The following is a 23,678-nucleotide window of genomic DNA, read 5'->3' on the forward strand; positions in this document are numbered from 1 at the left end:
AGGAAATTGATCTGAATGACCCTGTATATGTACTAAACTGTGGACATGGTCCCAAGTGGATTGCGGGCACGGTGATGGCTAAAGAAGGGAATAGGATGTTTGTAGTCAAACTAGACAATGGACAAATTTGCAGAAAGCACCTGGACCAAACGAGTCTGCGGTTCACAGACTGCCCTGAACAACCCACAGCAGACACCACCTTTTTCGAGCCCACAACACACACCCAAAGGATCAACGATACCACGCCGGACCAGGAAATCTAACTCATCATACCCAATAGCCCAGCAAGACCAGGCTCACCTACCAGTCCTGCAGGGCCAACAACACGCCAGCCCAGCGAGGGCACAGCCAACGCACCAGAACAGACATTTGTACCGAGGCGGTCCACCAGGGAAAGAAAGGCTCCCGACCACCTCACCTTGTAAATAGTTTTCACTTTGACTTTGTGCGGGGGAGTAATGTTGTATATCCGTAAAGCATACACTCCCATGTTTCACCACCAGGGAGCTCATCCCCTGAAGTCCCAAGAGATCCCAGCATCCCTTGGGGGCACTGTATATAAGCCGGCCCCTAAGGCCTGTTCCTCACTCTGGAGTGTCTTATTAAAGACTGAGGTCACTGTTACTTTAACCTCCCTGTGTGCAGCCTCATCTGTGTTAAGAACACAATACTTCGGTGGCTGAACAGTCCAATACGAGAACCACAGATTCTGCCACAGGTGGGGCAGACAGTCGTTGAGGGAAGGGGAGGGTGCGACTGGTTTACCACATGCTCTTTCTGCTGCCTGCGCTTGATTTCTGCATGCTCTCGGCGATGAGACTCGAGGTGCTCAGCGCCCTCCTGGATGCACTTCCTCCACTTAGGTCTCTGGCCAGGGACTCCCAGGTGTCAGTGGGGATGTTGCACTTTATCAGGGAGATTTTGAGGGTGTCCTTGTAAAGTTTCCTCTGCCCACCTTTGGCTCATTTGCCATGAAGGAGTTTCGAGTGGAGCGCTTGCTTTGGGTGTCTTGTGTCAGGCATGTGAACAATGTGGCCTGCCCAGCAGAGCTGGCATTGACGACGGGATTCAACACTGCCTCCAGTGCGCCAGTGCAGCCTTCGGCCACCTGAGGAAAAGTGTGTTTGAAAACCAAACCCTCCAAACTGCCACCAAGCTCATGTTCTACAGGGCTGTAGTAATACCCGCCCTCCTGTATGGCTCAGAGACATGGACCATGCACAGTAGACACCTCAAGTCACTAGAGATACCGCCAACGTTGTTTCCGCAAGATCCTACAAATCCCCTGGGAGGACAGATGCACCGACATTAACATCCTCGGCCAGGCATTGAAGCCGGACTGCATGATGGTGGCTGGGCGATGTGAGGGCCAGCGTTGTCGGACCGACTCAAGAGTCAGCTGACAAATAAAGATGGCGGCCTGGGTCGCTAAAGGCCTCTCCTTTAAGGGGCGTCCCGGCGGCGGGTATCTTCGCGACCCGCAGAGAAATTTCCCCCAGGGGCGTTAAGAGGTTGATTGCTCCACAGGGATTCCTTTAAGGTCAAGACAGCATTAAACTTTATTATAAAATAAAGCTCTTCCTCTGTGTGTAGTGATAATGCTGTGTGTCAGCGCGACACTGGGTGGGATGGGTTTAATGGTCGTGTGCAGCTGTACACGGGACAGAATCACAGTGCCGTTGCAGCAGGTTCTCCGTTAGATCCGTGTACGGATAATCGAGAGTTGCCGATATTAAATTTATTAATTAGAATAGGCTTCTGTTTCGTTTGATGCCTTTATTAAAGTTTTGCCTTCAAGCTCTATATTGATAGCCTAGGCTTTGAACGAGATACTTTCCCCAACAGTTGCAGGGAGTTCCTAACCACATCTGCTCATTTTCTATTATAAACTGTTCAATTATTGCCTCATGGATAGTTAGACGATACTTGTAGATAGCAGCACTTATAAAATCATAGAATCATAGAATGGTTACAGAAAACAAAATAATAATGGTAGAGGTTATATTTCAAACCATAACCTCTACCCCTTTTTTTCTTTTTTCTGGTTTCTTCTCTTTCCCACTACAGCTGTTGATGATTCTGCCATCTCCATTTATGCCCTATCTAGACTCATAGAAACATAGAAAATAGGTGCAGGAGTAGGCCATTCGGCCCTTCGAGCCTGCACCACCATTCGATAAGATCATGGCTGATCATTCCCTCAGTACCCGTTTCCTGCTTTCTCTCCATACTCCTTGATCCCCTTAGCCATAAGGGCCATATCTAACTCCCTCTTGAATATATCCAATGAGCTGGCATCAACAACTCTCTGCGGCAGGGAATTCCACAGGTTTACAACTCTCTGATTTGAGCAGTTTCTCCTCATTTCAGTGCTAAATGTCCTATCCCTTATCCTAAGACTGTGTCCCCTGGTTCTGGACTTCCCCAACATCGGGAACAATCTACCCGCATCTAACCTGTCCAGTCCCGTCAGAATCTTGTATGTTTCTATGAGATCCCCTTTCATGCTTCTAAACAATGTATAAAGGCCCAGTCTCTCCTCATATGTCAGTCCAACCATCCGGGGAATCAATCTGGTGAACCTTCGCTGCACTCCCTCAATAGCAAGAACATCCTTCCTCAGATTAGGAGACCAAAACTGAACACAATATTCCAGGTGAGGCCTCACTGTACAATTGCAGTAAGACCTCTCTGCTCCTATACTCAAACCCCCTAGCTATGAAGGCCAACATACCATTTGCCTTCTTCACCACCTGCTGTACCTGTATGCCCACTTTCAATGACTGATGAACCATGACACCCAGGTCTCGTTGCACCTCCCCTTTTCCTAATCTGCCACCATTCAGATAATATTCTGTCTTTGTGTTTTTGCCCCAAAGTGGATAACCTCACATTTATCCACATTATACTGCATCTGCCATGCATTTGCCCACTCACCTAATCTGTCCAAGTCACCCTGCAGCCTCTTAACATCCCCCTCACAGCTCACACCGCCACCCAGTTTAGTGTCATTTGCAAACTTGGAGATATTACACTCCATTCCTTCATCCAAATCATTGATGTATATTGTAAAGAGCTGCGGTCCCAACACTGCGCCCTGCGGCACTCCACTAGTCACTGCCTGCCATTCTGAAAAGGACCCGTTTATCCCGACTCTCTGCTTCCTGTCTGCCAACCAGTTCTCTATCCACGTCAGTACATTACCCCCAATACCATGTGCTTTGATTTTGCAAACCAATCTCTTGTGTGGGACCTTGTCAAAAGCCTTTTGAAAGTCCAAATACACCACATCCACTGGTTCTCCCTTGTCCACTCTGCTAGTTACATCCTCAAAAAATTCCAGAAGATTTGTCAAGCATGATTTCTCCTTCAAAGATCCATACTGACCTGGACCGATCCTGTCACTGCTTTCCAAATGCGCGGCTATTCCATCCTTAATAATTGATTCCAACTTTTTCCCCACTACTGATGTCAGGCTAACCGGTCTATAATTACCCGCTTTCTCTCTCCCTCCCTTTTTAAAAAGTGGTGTTACATTAGCTACCCTCCAGTCCATAGGAACTGATCCAGACTCGATAGACTGTTGGAAAGTTTCTCCGGCTACTCCCTTAAGTACTCTGGGATGCACTAATGCATCCAGTATTTCTAGGGCCACTTTTTTAAGTACTCTGGGATGCAGACTAACAGGCTCCAGGGATTTATCGGCCTTCAATCCCATCAATTTCCTTAACACAATTTCCCGCCTATTAAGGATATCCTTCAGTTCCTCCTTCTCATTAGATCCTTGGTCCCCTAGTACTTCCAGAAGGTTATTTGTGTCCTCCTTCGTGAAGACAGAACCAAAGCATTTGTTCAATTGGTCTGCCATTTCTTTGTTACCCATTATAAATTGACCTGAATCTGACTGCAAGGGACCTACATTTGTCTTAACTAATCTTTTTCTCTTCACATATCTATAGAAGCTTTTGCAGTCAGTTTTTATGTTCCCGGCAAGCTTCTTCTCATACTCTATTTTCCCCCTCCTAATTAAACCCTTTGTCCTCCTCTGCTGAATTCTAAATTTCTCCCAGTCCTCAGGTCTGCTGCTTTTTCTGGCCAATTTATATGCCTCTTCCTTGGATTTAATACTGTCCTTAATTTCCCTTGTTAGCCACGGTTGAGCCACCTTCCCCGTTTTATTTTTACTCCAGACAGGGATGTACAATTGCTGAAGTTCATCCATGTGATCTTTAAATGTTTGCCATTGCCTATCCACCGTCAACCCTTTAAGGATCATTTGCCAGTCTCTTCTAGCCAATTCACGCCTCAAACTATCGAAGTTACCTTTCCTTAAGTTCAGGACCATAGTTTCTGAATTAACTGTTTCACTCTCCGTCCTAATAAAGAATTCTACCATATTATGGTCACTCTTCCCCAAGGGACCTCGCACACCAAGATTGATAATTAGTCCTTTCTCATTACACATCACCCAGTCTAGGATGGCCAGCTCCCTGGTTGGTTCCCAACTTGGTAGCTCCTGCAACCCGTGCAATCCTTTCGTGTTTGCAGGCCTGGCGTCCTTACACTCTAATGTGTATTGTCAGTTTCCAATTATTGTTATCTTTACCTACTTCAGCCTTGCTTCTCTTTGCAATGATGCTGCTAATGATGACTGGTGGAGAAAGTGCCAGGGACAGTGGCTTCGATGGGTGGGGCAGTGAGCAGGGTTCTGAGCTGTCCTGCTCCCCACTCAAGTCTCTTACTCAGTGGTTCTTTTATTTCTTAAAGGCTTTCCACGACTGTTGCTGGAAAAGTGGTAGGAGAACGGAAAGAACTATGAACAGGGCAGGGCGGGAGGTTTCTAGGAGGAGTCGCCTGCTCCTTCTTCCCTCGGCCCCATGAGACCCCTGCACACCTTGACTAACATTAACCAGGTGGGCAGGCAGGATTTAAACTTCCTGCGCTGTCCTGTCCTGAGGTTCTCCAGGGCACTGCAGAGCAAAGCTGTTCTGCCCATAATGCAACCTCCTGTACAATCGTGGCCACATGATCAGGTGGCTAGACCCGTGACCATATAAGGGGCACCCAGCACATATGTATAGTGCACTTAACATAAGAACATAAGAATTAGGAGCAGGAGTAGGCTATTCGGCCCCTTGAGCCTGCGCCACCATTTAATAAGATCATGGCTGATCTACCTCAACTCCACTTTCCTGCACTATCCCCATATCCCTTGATTCCCTTAATATTCAAAAATCTATCAATCTCTGTCTTGAGTATACTCAGAGCCTCTACAACCTTCTGGGATAGAGACTTCCAAAGATTCACCACCCTCCGAGTGAAGAAATGTCTCCTCATCTCAGTCCTAAATGGCCGACTCCTTATTCTGAGATTGTGACCCCTGGTTCTAGACTCCGCAGCCAGAGGAAACATCCTCCCTGCAACTACCCTGTCAAGTCCTGTAAAAATTTTGTATGTTTCAATGAGATTACCTCTCATTCTTCTAAACTCTGATAGGAGTAAGAAGATTGGTATGAATCCAGAAAATAGGGTACGAGAGGAAGCTTGCAGGGAAGATAATCTTGGTTCTATTCGCATATTTAATTGATACAATTACTGCAACCATCTCTTTTAAGTTGTTTTATTACTCATGCTATGATTATCATCCAAAACAAAAGCATTAAAATCCTGTTTTCCAATTTATATGCCTCTTCCTTGGTTTTAACACTATCCTTAATTTCCCTTGTTAGGTACGGTTGAGCCACCTTCCCTGTTTTATTTTTACTCCAGACAGGGATGTGCAATTGTTGAAGTTTATCCATGTGATCTTTAAGTGTTTGCCATTGCTTATCCACCGTCAACCCTTTAAGTATTCTTTGCCAGTCTATTCTAGCCAATTCACGCCTCATACCGTCGAAGTTACCTTTCCTTAAGTTCAGGACCTTAGTTTCCGAATTAACTGTGTCACTCTCCATCTTAATAAAGAATTCTACCATATTATGGTCACTCTTCCCCAAGGGGCCTCGCACAACAAGATTGCTAATTAGTCCTTTCTCATTACACATCACCCAGTCGAGGATGGCCAGCTCTCTAGTTGGTTCCTCGACATATTGGTCTAGAAAACCATCCCTAATACACTACAGGAAATCCTCCTCCACCGCATTGCTACCAGTTTGGTTAGCCCAATCAATATGTAGATTAAAGTCGCCCATGATAACTGCTGTACCTTTATTGCACACATCTCTTATTTCTTGTTTGATGCTGTCCTCAACCTCACTACTACTGTTTGGTGGTCTGTACACAACTCCCACTCGCGTTTTCTGCCCTTTGTTATTCCGTTGCTCCACCCATACCAATTCCACATCATCCAGGCTAATGTCCCTCCTTACTATTGCATTAATTCCCTCTTTAACCAGCAACGCTACCCCACCTCCTTTCCCTCTCTGCCTATCCTTCCTAAATGTTGAATACCCCTGGATGCAGAGTTCCCAGCCTTGATCACCCTGGAGCCATGACTCTGTGATGTCAATTACATCATATCCGTTAACTGCTATCTGCAGTTAATTCATCCACCTTATTCTGAATACTTCTCGCATTGAGGCACAGAGCCTTCAGGCTTGTCTTTTTCGAATTTTGCTGTAATGTGGCCCTTTTTGTTTTTTGCCATGGGTTTCTCTGCCCTCCACTTTTACTCTTCTCCTTTCTATCTTTTGCTTCTGCCTCCATTTTATTTCCCTCTGTCTCCCTGCATAGGTTCCCATCCCCCTGCCATGTTGTCCTTCATAGCTAGGGGATTTGAGTATAGGAGCAGCGAGGTCTTACTGCAGTTGTACAGGGCCTTGGTGAGGCCTCACCTGGAATATTGTGTTCAGTTTTGGTCTCCTAATCTGAGGAAGGACGTTCTTGCTATTGAGGGAGTGCAGCGAAGGTTCGCCGGTCTGATTCCCGGGATGGCAGGACTGACATATGAGGAGAGACCGCATTGACTGGGCCTGTATTCACTGGAGTTTAGAAGAATGAGAGGGGACCTCATAGAAACATATAAAATTCTGACGGGGCTCGTCAGGTTAGCTGTAGGAAGAATGTTCCCGATGTTGGGGAAGTCCAGAACCAGGGTTCACAGGCTAAGGATAAGGGGTAAGCCATTTAGGACCGAGATGAGGAGAAACTTCTTCACTCAGAGAATTGTTAACCTCTGGAATTCTCTACCGCAGAAAGTTGTTGATGCCTGTTCGTTAGATATATTCAAGATTGAGTTAGATATGGCCCTTACGACTAAAGGGATCAAGGGGTATGGAGAGAAAGCAGGAGAGGGGTACTGAGGTGAATGATCAGCTATGATCTTAGTGAATGTTGGTGCAGGCTTGAAGGGCCGAATGGCCTACTCCTGCACCTATTTTCTATGTTTCTATGTTTCCACTTGTTACCAAGACACTGGAGCTGACGTTCCTTGCTTTTACACCCCATGTGCACTATGAAAAATAGGCAGAGACCCATAACGGCAGGTCTCCTCCCTTTGTGTGCCTGAGGTACATTTTTAGGCAGTGGAAAAAGCCCGATCAGCAGCAGCTTGCAAAATAGATGGAAATGTGATGAAGTGACACAATAATGCCTTCTGTGCAGGCATTATTCCACCTACTTGACAATAACAGTGGGGACCTGTCTTCATAGAGTCCAGACCATCAGAGCGCCAGAGGCAGAGCAGTGCCATCTGCTGTAAGGACCTTTGTTGCTAACATGCACCACAGGGCTAACACTGTCAGTGGCTTAGACAGGAGACTAGTCAGGATGTTCGAAGACACCTCGAAATTTCTATGATTTTTTTTGATCAGACAACGTGCAAAAGAAGATATGATGGACTGCATCCCAGAGTACTTAAGGAGGTGGCCTTGGAAATAGTGGATGCATTGACAGTCATTTTCCAACATTCCATAGACTCTGGATCAGTTCCTATCGAGTGGAGGGTAGCCAATGTAACCCCACTTTTTAAAAAAGGAGGGAGAGAGAAAACAGGGAATTATAGACCGGTCAGCCTGACATCAGTAGTGGGTAAAATGATGGAATCAATTATTAAGGATGTCATAGCAGCGCATTTGGAAAGAGGTAATATGATAGGTCCAAGTCAGCATGGATTTGTGAAAGGGAAATCATGCTTGACAAATCATCTGGAATTTTTTGAGGATGTTTCCAGTAGAGTGGACAAGGGAGAACCAGTGGTGTATTTGGACTTTCAGAAGGCTTTCGACAAGGGCCCACACAAGAGATTAATGTGCAAAATTAAAGCACATGGGATTGGGGGTAGTGTGCTGATATGGATTGAGAACTAGTTGTCAGACAGGAAGCAAAGAGTAGGGGTAAATGGGTACTTTTCAGAATGACAGGCAATGACTAGTGGGGTACCGCAAGGTTCTGTGCTGGGGCCCCAGCTGTTTACATTGTACATTAATGATTTGGACGAGGGGATTAAATGTAGTATCTCCAAATTTGCGGATGACACTAAGTTGGGTGGCAGTGTGAGCTGCGAGGAGGATGCTACGAGGCTGCAGAGTGACTTGGATAGGTTAAGTGAGTGGGCAAATGCATGGCAGATGAAGTATAATGTGGATAAATGTGAGGTTATCCACTTTGGTGGTAAAAACAGAGAGCCAGACTATTATCTGAATGGTGGCAGATTAGGAAAAGGGGAGGTGCAATGAGACCTGGTGTCATGGTACATCAGTCATTGAAGGTTGGCATGCAGGTACAGCAGGCGGTTAAGAAAGCAAATGGCATGTTGGCCTTCATAGCGAGGGGATTTGAGTACAGGGGCAGGGAGGTGTTGCTACAGTTGTACAGGGCCTTGGTAAGGCCATACTTGGAGTATTGTGTACAGTTTTGGTCCCCTAACTTGAGGAAGGACATTCTTGCTATTGAGGGTGTGCAGCGAAGATTCACCAGACTGATTCCCGGGATGGTGGGACTGACCTATCAAGAAAGACTGGATCAACTGGGCTTGTATTCACTGGAGTTCAGAAGAATGAGAGGGGACCTCATAGAAACGTTTAAAATTCTGACGGGTTTAGACAGGTTAGATGCAGGAAGAATGTTCCCAATGTTGGGGAAGTCCAGAACCAGGGGTCACAGTCTAAGGATAAAGGGTAAGCCATTTAGGACCGAGATGAGGAGAAACTTCTTCACCCAGAGAGTGGTGAACCTGTGGAATTCTCTACCACAGAAAGTTGTTGAGGCCAATTCACTAAATATATTCAAAAAGGAGTTAGATGTAGTCCTTACTGCTCAGGGGATCAAGGGTTATGGCGAGAAAGCAGGAATGGGGTACTGAAGTTGCATATTCAGCCATGAACTCATTGAATGGCGGTGCAGGCTCGAAGGGCCGAATGGCCTACTCCTGCACCTATTTTCTATGTTTCTATGTTTATATATAATAGATTGTTAGATCGGAACACAGAAACAAGCTCGTCTACATTGTATTTGGATTTCCAGAAGGCATTCTACAAGGTGCCACATAAAAGGTTACTGCACAAGATAAAAGTTCATGGGGTTGGGGCTAATATATTAGCATGGACAGAGGATTGGCTAAATAACAGAGAACAGAGAGTCGGGATAAATGGTTCATTCTCTGGTTGGCAACCAGTAACTTGTGGGGTGCCGCAGGGATCAGTGCTGGGACCCCAACTATTTACAATCTATATTAACGACTTGGAAGAAGGGACTGAGTGTTATGTAGCCAAGTTTGCTGAATATACAAAGATGGGAGGAAAAGCAATGTGTGAGGAGGACACAAAAAACCTGCAAAAGGACATAGACAGGCTAAGTGAGTGGGCAAAAATTTTGCAGATGGAGTATAATGTTGGAAAGTGTGAGGTCATGCACTTTGGCAGAAAAAAATTCAAGAGCAATTTATTATTTAAATGGAGAAAGATTGCAAAGTGCTGCAGTACAGCAGAACCTGGGGCTACTTGTGCATGAAATGCAAAAGGATAGTGTTTAGGTACAGCAAGTGATCAGGAAGGCCAATGGTATCATGGCTATTATTGCGAAGGGGATGAGTATAAAAGCGGGAAGTCTTGCTGCAGCTATACAGTGTATTGATGAGGTCACACCTGGAATACTGCGTGCAGTTTTGGTTTCCATATTTACTAAAGGATCTACTTGCTTTGGAGGCAGTTCAGAGAAGGTTCACAAGGTTGATTCCCGGGATGAGGGGATTGACTTATGAGGAAAGGTTGAGTAGGTTGGGCCTCTACTCATTGGAATTCAGAAGAATGAGAGGTGATCTTATTGAAAAGTATAAGATTATGAGGGGGCTTGACAAGGTGGATGCAGAGAGGATGTTTCCACTCATGTGGGAGACTAGAACTAGAGGGCATGATCTTAGAATAAGGGGCTGCCCATTTAAAACAGAGATGAGGTGAAATTTCTTCTTTCAGAGGGTTGTAAATCTGGAATTCGCTGCCTCAGATAGCTGTGGAAGCTGGGACATTGAATAAATTTAAGACAGAAATAGACAGTTTCTTAAACGATAAGGGGTTATGAGGAGCTGGCGGGGGAGTGGAGCTGAGTCCATGATCAAATCAGCCATGATCTTATTGAATGGCGGAGCAGGCTCGAGGGGCCATATGCCTACTCCTGTTCCTATTTCTTATGTTATTATTGCATGGTTTCCTCATCATCATCATAGGCCGTCCCTCGGGATCGAAGAAGACTTGCTTCCACTCTTAGCATGAGTTCTTAGGTGGCTGTACAGTCCAATACGAGAACCACAGTCTCTGTCACAGGTGGGACAAACAGCCATTGAGGGAAGGGGTGGGTGGGACTGGTTTGCCGCATGCTCTTTCTGCTGCCTGCGCTTGATTTCTGCATGTTCTCAATGACGAGACTCGAGGAGCTCAGCGCCCTTCCGGATGCACTTCCTCCACTTCGGGCGGTCTTTGGCCAGGAACTCCCAGGTGTCAGTGGGGATGTTGCACTATATCAGGGAGGTTTTGAGGGTTTACTTGTAACGTTTCCGCTGCCCTCCTTTGGCTCGTTTGCCGTGAAGGAATTCCGAGTAGAGCGCTTGCTTTGGGAGTCTCGTGTTTGGCATGCGAACTATGTGGCCTGACTAGTGGAGCTGATCAAGTGTGGTCAGTGCTTCAATGCTGGGGATGTTGGCCTAGACTAGGATGCTAATGTTGGTGCGTCTGTCCTCCCAGGGAATTTGTAGGATCTTGCGGAGACATCATTGGTGGTATTTTTCCAGTGACTTGAGGTGTTTACTCTATATGGTCCATGTCTCTGAGCCATACAGGAGGGCGGGTATTACTACAGCCCTGTAGACCATGAGCTTAGTGGCAGTTTTGAGGGTCTGGTCTTCAAACACTCTTTTCCTCAGGCGGCTGAAGGCTGCACATAGTTTCCTATATTATAACAGTCACTGCACTTCAAAAGTACTTTATTGGCTATAAAGCACTTTGGGATGCCCGGAGGTCGTGAAAGTATTTATATATAAAAGCCAATTATTTTTTCTTTGAGTGAGTTTTGTAATTCAACCACTGAAGTTCGATTAGTTGGACTGCTAACTGTTCCCTGGAATATTGCAGTGAATCGTAGGGAAGTTATTGATATACCAGTGACACATAACCAGCGCTTAGATTTCATGTTTTAGACATTTTGTCCAACAAGACTGTTTTATTCTTCTTATTTGCTTTATTTGAATTGTTAAATTAATGAAAGTAACAAAGTTTCTATTTGAACCTCATTGTGATAGTCCTATTTAGAAAATAGACCTTTTGCAATAGTTTTGATTGAGCTGGCTCTAAATCCACTCTAAACCCCTGCCCCCTGCTGAAAGAGATAGAATCCCACCTATGCTACTGAACAGAGCCAGTGACAGGACTGGTCAGCTGTAGCCTCAAGCCTGCCACCACCTCCTTGCAGGCAATAGTCAATGCAAAATTATAAGGCTGGTGCTGTGGCGTGGCACAGATTATGATCATCTTTATAACCACCCCTGCAGCATCCCCTGAACTACAGCAGTCATCAAACAAAGAGTCGTATGCTGGGCTGCTCCGCCACATCTGTAGATTCATGCCTGTGCACATGGAATTTCCTTCCCCTTTGCTTATCGCTGTAATTTCTCAATCTCTTGCTTTAGCTATGTGGCAAAGGCTGCTAATGGGTTTAGAAACCTTTTCAATGCCTTTCAGAAATGTTGTCACTTCCCTTTAATTGTTTGTATCCCATTAAGTTTCATTTGCTTGCAATTTTCCATTTCCCACACTCTTCATACCAGCCCAAATCTGCAGGTGGGGCTAAGAACAATTATGCAAATGAGCTAACACAGGAAATGTGAGTGCTTGGAGCACTTTACCATTCTGTTCACATTTACACCAGTTAATGAAAATCAGGCACCTGTATTTTTAAAGATTGTTGCAAAGCAACGTGCTGAAAAAGGCAAGTTCACATTTCAGGTCAAATCTTTTATCAGAACTGATAGATTATGTACTTACATAATGGGATTTTTCTATTATAGGGGCGGCTGTAATAGCTTTCAGATCCACTGAAAGAGAATCATATTCTAGTATTCCAAAATCAGAATGCACAACGTTGTCTTTGATGAAAATGCTGATGGCTCTGAGCATGAAGGAGACAAACAAGTGCATGTGGATATAGTTCCTAGTGCAGTGGAGTCTTCTGTTAAGGAAAAAAAATTGAATATGAGGCATTTACAATCAATATCCTTCAGCTACTTTTCTATGCTATAATAACCAAACTGTTTCAATGGTGAAAAATCATAATACTTTACAAGATTGTTTTTCAGCAAGCTATAGCTATTGATTCAAGTTCCAGGAATCACTTGTACTTCACCACTGTTCATGAATATATTAAAAACTTTGTACATATTCTGAAGATATCCACTTAACAATTTTACAGTTGCACATACAAAAACCACAATTACTAAGAAAACATTAGCTTTTTTGTGCTATCAACTGTTAAATTTCCAAAGAAAACCATAGATTCTTTCAAAAATATATATTTCTGGAAGAATACTAGTGCTTGTCGTTGTGAAGTGGTTGTGCTGGAGTATAGGCCATTCTGGCAGTGTTGGTGTTGACCAGTCTCAGACTGTTTTTGGTTCAGTTTTCACACATCTGCAGTTTTTTGTTTTTGGTTAACTCTCTTTAGATTGATGAGTGCAAAACAAGCTCCAAAAATGTAAATTTAAAAGAAAGTGCAATATTAGAGAATACTGATATTTTGACTCTGTGATATATTCACAGAGCACAAGCACACACACCTTTCTAACATGTCAGGCAGCTCTCGGAAGCCTCCGGAACCTGCTACCACTGTTTAATTATTAACTCTGTAGTTGCAGTACACAATAAATCCACATCCACAGTGTGGAGCTACAAACATTACGAGCTTACAGACATTACATTTCTCCCTCCTTAATGAAGATGTTATTATAACAAACATCATACATAACTTGCATGTTTTGCAAGATTCCAAAATTCGTGGACACCTCCTAATATATCCTTACTATGCAGTACAAATGCACACGAGGCCCATACTAGAGAGAAGGTCACTCTGTGACCAGTAACCTTTATTAGCCAGCACTGAAGTGCAGAAGATGGATGGAGCTTCCCCTTTTATACCTGAAAGTCTAGGTTAGGAGTGTCTCCCACAAGTTCACCACCTAGTGGTCAGTGTTCTCATGGTGCACAACTTAGGTCAGTTTATACATAGATTACAATGACAGTTGAATACATGACATCACCTCCCCCCAAAGTCTTATTGGGATCACAGGTTAAGTCTCTCTGGTGGCTTACGCTCCCTTGTAGACCGTCTGAGTTGGGGCTCCGGTTGTTGGGTGCTGGCCTGAGTGTCTGCTGTTTGTGGTGCCTCAGGCTTGTCCGGACTGCCCACAGTGACTGGGCTCTCCTCCACTTGGTTCCGGTGTTCGGTGGTGGAGTGAACTCTACATCGTGTTCTTCCTCTGCTTCTTCTATGGGGTTGCTGAACCTCCTTTTTGTTTGATCCACGTGTTTGCGGCAGATTTGTCCATTGGTAAGTTTAACTACCAGAATCCTATTCCCCATTTGGCAATCACGGTGCCTGCGAGCCATTTGGGCCCTGCAGCGTAGTTGAGGACAAAGACATGGTCATTTTCATCAATGCATCGCGCCCTCGCATTCCCGTCATCATAGTCACATTGTGACCGGCGCCTCCTCTCAACAATTTATTTCATGGTGGGGTGTATAAGGGATAACCTGGTTTTGAGCATCCTTTTCATGAGCAGCTCTGTGAGCGAGTGTGGTCAGGATCTGTAGGCCAACAGGAGGCGTGATAAGCGACATTGTAGGGAACCCCCTTGGATTCTGAGCGTACCCTATTTGATTATCTGCACTGCTCGTTCCGCCTGGCCGTTTGAGGCCGGCTTGAATGGTGCCGTTCTGACATGGTTGATACCATTTCCTGTCATGAAGTCCTGGAATTCAATGCTTGTAAAGCACGGGCCATTGTCGCTAACCAAGACGTCCAGTAGACCATTGGCGGCGAACATTGCCTGTAGACTTTCTACCGTGGCAGAGGATGTGCTTGAATTGAGAATGTCACACTCGATCCATTTGAAGTAGGCATCTACTACAACCAAAAACATTTTTCCCATGAAAGGACCTGCGTAGTCCACATGGAACCGTGACCATGGCTTGGCGGGCCAGGACCAGGGGCTAATGGGGGCTTCCCTGGGCGCATTGCCCAGCTGGGCACACGTGTTGCACCTGCGAACACAAAGTTCCAGGTCTGCATCTATCCCTGGCCACCAAACGTGTGACCTGGCAATTGCCTTCATCATGACAATGCCTGGGTGCTCATTGTGGAGTGCTCAGATGAATGCCTCTCTGCCCATCTGGGGCATGACTACTTGGTTTCCCCACAGTAGGCAATCGGCCTGAATCGAAAGTTCATCCTTGCGCCTGTGAAATGGTTTGAATTCCTCAGGGCATGCCCCGTACGTGGCTGCCCAGTCCCCATTGAGGACACATTTCTTGACTAAAGACAGTAGCGGGTCTCTATTTGTCCAGACTTTGATCTGATGGGCTGTCATGGGTGAGCCTTCGCTTTCGAAAGCTTCAACAGCCATGACCATCTCAGCAGAATGCTCGGTTGCCCCCTCGGTGGTGGCTAGTGGGAGCCTGCTGAGTGCATCGGCGCAGTTTTCAGTGCCCGGTCTGTGCCGAATTGTATCGTCATAGGCGGCTAACGTGAGTGCCCATCTCTGTATGCGGGCCAACGCATTTGCATTTATGGCCTTGTTGTTGGCCAAAAGGGACGTTAGGGGTTTGTGATCTGTCTCCAGCTCAAATTTCCTGCCAAATAGTGACTGCTGCATTTTTTTTACTGCCTATACACATGCCAGCGCTTCCTTTTCTACTATCCCGTAGCCCCTTTATGCCTGGGACAGACTTCTGGAGGCATAAGCTACCGGCTGTAACTGACCCTTGGCATTGACATGCTGCAACACACACCCAACCCTATAGGACGACGCATCGCACGTTAAAACAAGTTTCTTACATGGGTCAAATAGCGTTAACAGATTGTTGGAGCATAACAAATTGCATGCTCTATCAAAAGCCCTTTCCTGGCTGTCCCCCCAGACCCATTCGCGACATTTGCGTAGAAGCACATGTAGCAGTTCTAACAGCATGCTCAATTTGGAAAGAAAGTTACCAAAATAGTTCAGGAGCCCCAGGAACGAACACAGCTCTGTCGTGTTACGGGGTCTGGGTGCTCTCTGGATCGCTTCTATTTTGGACGCCGTAAGTCTGATCCCATCTGCTGCTACCCTCATCCCCAGGAATTCTACCTCTGGAGCTAGGAAGATGCACTTCACTTTTTTCAGTCGCAGACATACTCAGTCCAGTCTGCGTAGCACCTCCTCCAGGTTGTGGAGGTGTTCTTCGGTATCGCAACCCATGATGAGGATGTCGTCTTGAAAAACCACAGTCCTTGGAATCGACTTGAGGAGACTTTCCATGTTTCGTTGAAAGATCGCGGCGGCCGAGCGAATCCCGAACGGACATCTGTTATATTCAAACAACCCCTTGTGTGTCATGATGGTGGTCAGCTTCTTTGACTCACTCGCCAGCTCTTGGTTCATGTAAGCTGAGGTCAGGTCCAATTTTGAAATAAGTTTGCCACCTGATAGCGTCGCAAAGAGGTCCTCCACTCTCGGTAGCGGGTACTGGTCTTGGAGTGACACCCGATTAATGGTGGTCTTGTAATTACCACATATCCTGACTGACCCCTCCGCCTTGAGCACAACCAGGCTCGCCCAGTCACTGAATTCGACTGGCGAAATAATGCCTTCCCTCAGCAGGCGGTCCAATTCGCCTTCTATCTTTTCCCGCAAGACGTACGGCACCGCTCTGGCCTTGTGGTGTAATGGCCTGGCGTCTGGGTTTATGTGAATCACTACCTTGGTCCCCATGAAAGTGCCAATACCGGGTTGGAATAGTGAGTCAAATTTGTCCAGGACCTGTGAGCATGATATTCGCTCCACAGAAGAAATTGTATTGACATCTCCCCATTTCCAGTTCATGACAGCAAGCCAACTCCTCCCCAGCAGTACGGGACCATCCCCTGGGACAATCCAGAGTGGCAACCTGTTCTCCGAATCTTTGTGGGTCACGACTACTGTGGTGCTGCCTAGCACCGGAATGATCTCCTTTGTATATGTCCGTAGCTGTGCGTCCATCGGCAATAGTTTTGGCCTTCTGGCCTTGGACGCCAACAACTTGTCGAACTGTTTGATACTCATCAGGGACTGGCTGGCCCCCGTGTCTAGCTCCATTGATACTGGGATGCCATTGAGGAGCACTTTCATCATTATCGGCGGCGTCCTGGTGTATGAACTGTATATGTGCTCCACATGAAATCGCTGAACTTCAGCTTCCAACGATTACCTCCAGTGTCCATTTGGCCTCGTAGGGCTTACATCGGGCCCGTTCTCCTCGTACATCAACCTGGCTGCAGACTTCCAGCACATACGCACCAAGTGACCGCTGACATTGCAGTTTCTGCAGGTATATTGCTGATACCTGCAAGCTCTGGCTGTGTGTTTGCCTCCACACCTCCAACATGGAAACAAAAGGTCCATTACCAGTCGATCGTCTCTGACTGTCTCTGCAACTGTCCTTAAATGCACCGTTGACAGGTGTTGATGGCCCCATTACTGGCCGCATTGTCCCTTGAAATGGCATGAATTGCCTTTCAGCTAGCCATTGTCTCTGTTGAATTTCCCCTTTGGATTCGACTACATGTTCTGGCATGTCCGATTGACCCTGTCTGCCTGGAGAACTGTGTGTCGCGTTAACAATGTTGACTCCCTGTCCATTTGCTGCATTTAAACGAAGATTTTTGTCAAACATCATTCTGGTCTCTTCCTCCTCTGAGATAAATGTCTGGGCTATCAAAGCCATCGTTTCCAGGGTCAAGTCTTTGGTCTCAATCAATTTCCTGAAAACCCCAGCGTGCCCGATGCCCTCAATAAAAAAGTCTCGCAGCATCTCCGCTCTGCATGCATCTGGGAACTTACATAGGCTCGCCAGTCGCCGGAGATCTGCCACAAAGTCTGGAACACTTTGCCCTTCTCGCTGCCGGTGCGTGTAAAACCGGTGTCTCGCCATGTGCATGCTGCTCGCCGGTTTAAAGTGTTCCCCGATCAACTTACTGAGCTCTTCAAAAGTCTTGTCCGCCGACTTCTCTGGCGCTAGAAGGTCCTTCATCAGGGAGTACGTCCTGGATCCACAAACCGTCAGGAGATGAGCCCTGTGTTTGTCGGCCGAATCCTGTCCCAGCCATTCCTTAGTGACGAAACTTTGCTGTAGTCTCTCAATAAAATCGTCCCAATCATCACCAACACAGTACCTCTCGTCTGTGCTGCTAGTGGCCATGCTCGCTGGTTTAAATCCCAGTTTCTCGTCGCCAATAATATGTCCTTACTATACAGTACAAATGCACACGAGGCCCATACTAGAGAGAAGGTCACTCTGTGACCAGTACCCTTTATTAGCCAGCACTGAAGTGCAGAAGATGGGTGGAGCTTCACCTTTTATACCTGAAAGTCCAGGTTAGGAATGTCTCCCACAAGTTCACCACCTAGTGGTCAGTGTTCTCACGGTGTACAACTTAGGTCAGTTTATACATGGATTACAATGATAGTTGAATACATGACACCCCCCAGTTTTTGGACTCACTGAAAAGGAAATTCGATTTGGGCCTATTAAACAGAAAGTTTGGGATCCTAAAATGCATATCTAAGAAATCTACGAGTTTTAACCAAGTTTGGGATTTTAAAATGCATGTTCGGGCCTGTGAGCAAAAACTGCAGAGACAGAGGGGTGGGATCAATCTTTACTTTAGAATTTGGATATTGTAGCTAATCAGTTTGACTGGGGGAGCTGTTTAACCATAGTCAGGCTCCCAGAAAACATTAGCATTTAAACAATCGACCACGAAAGAAACACCCCACCCACAGGACCCAAATATCACATACATATTCCAACACCTTTTCAACATGCTTAGAAATATCTGGCTCAGTTCAGACTTCCCGAAGCTAATGCAGTGCTACTACAATGGACAAGAATTCATCAGCTCATAAATAAGGAGTGTCGCAATCCCAAAGTTCATCAACGCCAGATTAAAACATTTAATCAAGTTTCAGTTAGCTAGCCCGCCAAAACTTATACAAAGAAGATCACTTAAAATCAATGGGCATCAAAACTCAAACAAAAGAAACGTTAGATTTGGCGCAAAGATTAAGCAGCCTCTGAGTGTAATTGAGGGCCGATCGTACCATCACAGGAAAAACTTTTCTGACCATCACTCCGGAACAACAAGATCAAGATCGAGAGCACACGGTGAGAAAACACCAGAAGAAACATCGCGCCATCAGAGAAAAGAACTACAAAAACCAATCAGTGGAACATCAATACCAACTGACTTGGTAACAGCCATCGACCGGATCGCCGCGACCGACAAAACCAACCGGGAAAATCAACCACCAAGAAAACCGGGGTCCACACAAGTTTTCCACTACAATTTGTGCCTCGACTATCCAGCGGGTAAAAATTACCTAAAGAACTTAAAACCCTATTGCCAACAAAGGAAATTGGGTACTTACCAGAGATAAATCCAAAACGCGTCTAACCACATCAGCGGACTCGCCCCAACTGGCTTCAATATGCAGCAGAGGTGTTCTACGTCCCGGGTACGGCAAGGCAAACCAGCTATAACCAAAGAACCCTGAAACCGCGAAACAGCCCTAGCTGAATCCCTGGAGCTCTAGAGTTTGACCGAGTTAGAGAATAAGTGGGAAGTATTTCTGTTGTGTTTATTACCTGTAATAAAGTATTCCCCATTGTTTAGAACCTTTTTGTAAGATTTTACAGTTTTATTGGAGTGTATGTGTGTTATTTGCTTTCTTGAATAAAACCCAAACCTTCTTTGTACAAAACAGTTGTCAGCTGCACTTTATCACATCCCGATTAATAAATCCAGGCTCGAGAACCAGGGAGTGGGAGCACTTGCAACCGCTCTGGTCAGGAAGGCAAACTGACAGACCCACCATCCCCGACAGTTTATACATAACACAGGATATAGAATTATTTTTTCCATATTTACAAATTTAACTTAATCACTTGTTTTCTGTTTCGAAGACAATACCTTCGCTTTCGAACAGAACCTTCCAAACATGGTGTCGAATCTAAACTCATTCGAGGCTCATCCTGAGGAATGTTTTCCTCCACAGAATTTCCTTGACTTTCATTTGAACTCACTATAACTTCAGGCTCTTTGTTTTCCTGACTCAGACTCAGACTTTCATTCTGATTTTCTCTTGGATTTGTTTCCAGGACATTGGATGTAGGATTTGCTACTGGTGTATCAAAACTATCTTATGAATCAGAAATAATTGAATCATTCCCACCTTCAACTCCTTCCATGTCTGCAGGTAAAATATGATCAATATGAACAAACCTAACCTGTCCATTATCAAACATCTTTACCAAATATGTGCAAGGACCACATATCTTCACCACTCTTCCGAGTAACCACGTTAACCATTTATGGTGATGGTTCTTCACTCTCACCTTCTGATTTAATTTCACACTTCTCTCTTTTACTCGACCTCTGTCATGATTCTCTTTCTGTCTTAATTGTGTATCTTCTACAGACTGTGCCAAGTTTGGTTTTAACAACGAGAATCTGGTTCGTGGCTGTCGTTTGAGAAACAACTCTGCTGGTGTTCTACCAGTAGTTGTATGAGGAATATTACGAACAGTAATTAGAAAATTAGCCAATTTGTGATCCAATGACAATTGTCGTTTCTTTGGGATTTGGATCTAACATTTATTTTATGAGGGCACGTTTTACAATTTGTATAGTGCGCTCTACTGCAAGATTCGAATCAGGGTGGTACAGTGGAACATTGGTATGTTTCACACCGTTTTTGCTCGTGAACTGTGCAAATTCTTCTGAACGAAATTGTGGTTCATTATCCGAAACAATTTCTTCTGGGAGACCAAATTAAGAAAATAATTTTTGTAAAATGTCCAATGTTTTACTTGTTGTTATTTTCCACATTGGAAACACCTTGACCCACTTCGAATGGCTATCAATCACAATGAACAATTGTTGTCCTTCTAACTCAGCAAAATCAATATGTAGCCTTTGCCACATCCTGGAGGGCCATTTCCATGGCTGTAATAGTACTGATGATGGTTGCTTGCTTACCGATTGACATGTCGTACACTGACTCACGATGTACTCTATATCTTTATCAAGACCTGGCCACCATAAATAACTGCGTGCAAAACTCTTGGTCAAGCACATTCCCAGATGCTGGTCATGGAGGTCTCCTAATAATTTGGACTTGAATTTATTTGGTATAATCACTCTTGCACCCCACATTATACAATCTTTATCGACTGATAATTCATTCCTTCGAATGAAGAATGGATGAATATCTTTGTCTGTTACCTGGTTTGGCCATCCATTTGCAATATACTCATACACCTTTGACATCACTGGGTCACGTTTGGTTGTTCTACCAATCTCTTCAGCTGTGACCGGCAGTTCATCAATGTATGAAAAATAAAACACTTCTTCACAATCGGGTGTAACTTGTGATGGGGAAGGCAATCTAGACATTGCATCAGCATTACTGTGATCAGCTGATCGTCTGTATTCAATATCATATGTATATGCTAACAAAATCAAAGCCCATCTCTGCATTCGGGCTGCAGCTAATGTTGGAACTGGGGACTTTGGATGGAGGATTGCTGTTAGGGGCTTATGGTCCATAACGATGGTAAACTTACAACCATACAAGTATTTGTGGAACTTCTTGACCCCAAAAATTAATGCCAAAGCTTCCTTTTCGATTTGCGCATAATTACTCTCACTGGCACTGAGAGTGCGTGAAGCAAAAGCAATTGGTCTCTCCTCCCCACTACTTGATACATGAGAGATCACTGCCCTAACTCCATACGGAGAGGCATCACATGCTAGCTTAATCTCCTTAGATACGTCATAGTGAACTGACATGGTGCTCTCTACCAATTTGCTTTTACACTCTTTGAATGCTGTATCGCATTCTTTTAACCACTTCCAATGGACCTGTTTTTTTAATAGTTCATTCAGTGGACGTAATACTGTAGCCAAATTTGGTAGGAATTTCCCATAATAGTTGAAAAGCCCCAAGAATGATGGGTACATTTCTGATTGCATCCAGCTTTCCCATGGTTGGATGTAAACCATCTTTGTCTACTCTGTACCCTAAGTACTCCACTGAGTTTTGAAATAATTCACACTTACAAGCAGACACTCGTACCCTCTGCTTCTCTAGACGTTTGAGGACTTCATTCAATATGTTATTATGAATTTGCCTATTTGGTGCTGAAATTAGTATTGTCATCTAAATAACATACTACTCTTTCAATACCTTACAAAATCTGGTTCATCACCCCTTGGAATATGGCAGGGGCGGAAGACACTCCAAATGGTAGCCTATTAAATTAATATAGGCCTAGATGATTATTTAAAGCCAAGCGTGACTTGGACTCCTCATCTAGTTCAAGCTGTAAGTAGGCATTCGTAAGATCCAGTTTTGAGAAGATCTGACCATCTGTCAGTGTTGTGAACAAATCTTCAATATTCGGCAATGTATTGGGGACATTTCCCTCTAGAACCTGGTTCGCGGTTACTTTATAATCACCACACAATCTTACCTTACCATCGGACTTAGGTACAACTACAATGGGTGTAGCCTAATTGCATCAATCTATCTTAGAAATAATGGCCCCAAGTTTTGGCCCGCGCCGAAAACGACGCACCTCCGAGCTGGATGCCTGTTCTTCGCGCCTCAAAGTGCGCTAGAAAAAAACTTCGATATTCTCCAGCTCCTCGGAGCTTGATCTCAGCTTGGTGCGGCGCGCTCTTCACAGCGGGGGGCAGAGCCAAACACTTGCGCCGATTCTGTAAGTAGCGAGGGGCGGGTCCAATTTAAATGAGCCAACGTGGTGCCGGCAACCCTGCGTGTGCGTGTTGGAGCATGCGCGCACGCGCAGTGTCAAACAAACATTGGCACTCGGCCATTTTTAAAAGGACTCGGCTGCCGTCGAGCCACTGACGCCGCTCCTATCCCATGGCCGAATGGTCTCAACCCCCTTGAAAAGCTGTGTGTGTCTGGTGTTGATCCTTCGGCTGCCGGCCAGCCACTGACGCCGCTCCTATCCCATGGCCGAATGGTCTCAACCCCCTTGAAAAGCTGTGTGCGTCTGGTGTTAATCCTTCGGCTGCCGGCCAGCCACTGACGCTGCTCCTATCCCATGGCCGAATGGCCTCAACCCCCTTGAAAAGCTGTGTGTGTCTGGTGTTGATCCTTCGGCTGCCGGCCAGCCACTGACGTCGCTCCTATCCTGTGGCCGAATGGCCTCAGCCCCCTTGAAAAGCTGCGTGTGTCCAGTGTTGATCCTTCAGCTGCCGACCAGCCACTGACGCCGCTCCTATCCCATGGCCGAATAGCCTCAGCCCCCTTGAAAAGCTGCGTGCCTCCGGTGTTGATCCTTCGGCTGCCGGCCAGCCACTAACAGAATGAAGGCCTGCCTGCAGCACAGCAGCTCAGCTCAAAGGCTGCTTGCTGCCGCTGTTGGGGCTGCCGCGAGACACTAACGCCACACCCCTGCCTGTCTCCAACATGAAAGGCCTGCCTGAAGCACAGCAGCTCGAAGGCTGATGCTGTTTCACACAGGTAGGAACATGGTTTATTTAATCTTTTCCTTGCTTATAAATTTTTATTCAGGTTGGATTTATTTGTATAATATTTGTATAAGTATAACTAAGGATTGATTGTAGAATTTAATGACTTCCCTTCACCCCCCCCTCCCCCCCCCACCTCGTTCCCTACGCCTAATTTGTAACCTGCGCCTGATTTTCTAAAGTATAGACAAGGTTTTTTCGAGCATACAAAAATCTTCACTTATTCCATTCTAAGTTAGTTTGGAGTAAGTTTTCACTGCCGAAACTTTGAAAACAGGCGTAAGTGGCCGGACACGCCCCCTCTTGAAAATAAAATTCTGTTCCAAAGTGAAACTGTTCTAACTGACTGGAACTGGAGCAAACTAAATGCCGAGAATTTGAATTTCTAAGATACTCCG

At 45.5% G+C, this 23,678-nt stretch overlaps 1 protein-coding gene across 1 annotated transcript in view; it reads right to left on the bottom strand.

Moving 5' to 3' along the window:
* Positions 1 to 23,678, bottom strand: part of LOC139254645 (parathyroid hormone 2 receptor-like) — a 176,352-nt gene that overhangs the window by 85,450 nt on the left and 67,224 nt on the right. The window contains exon 6 of the mRNA XM_070873770.1: positions 12,471 to 12,654. Coding sequence (XP_070729871.1) covers positions 12,471 to 12,654 — 184 coding nt within the window. The remainder of the gene's footprint in view (positions 1 to 12,470; positions 12,655 to 23,678) is intronic.

The sequence above is a fragment of the Pristiophorus japonicus genome, chromosome 3, assembly GCF_044704955.1.
Source record: "Pristiophorus japonicus isolate sPriJap1 chromosome 3, sPriJap1.hap1, whole genome shotgun sequence".
Taxonomy (NCBI): domain Eukaryota; kingdom Metazoa; phylum Chordata; class Chondrichthyes; family Pristiophoridae; genus Pristiophorus; species Pristiophorus japonicus.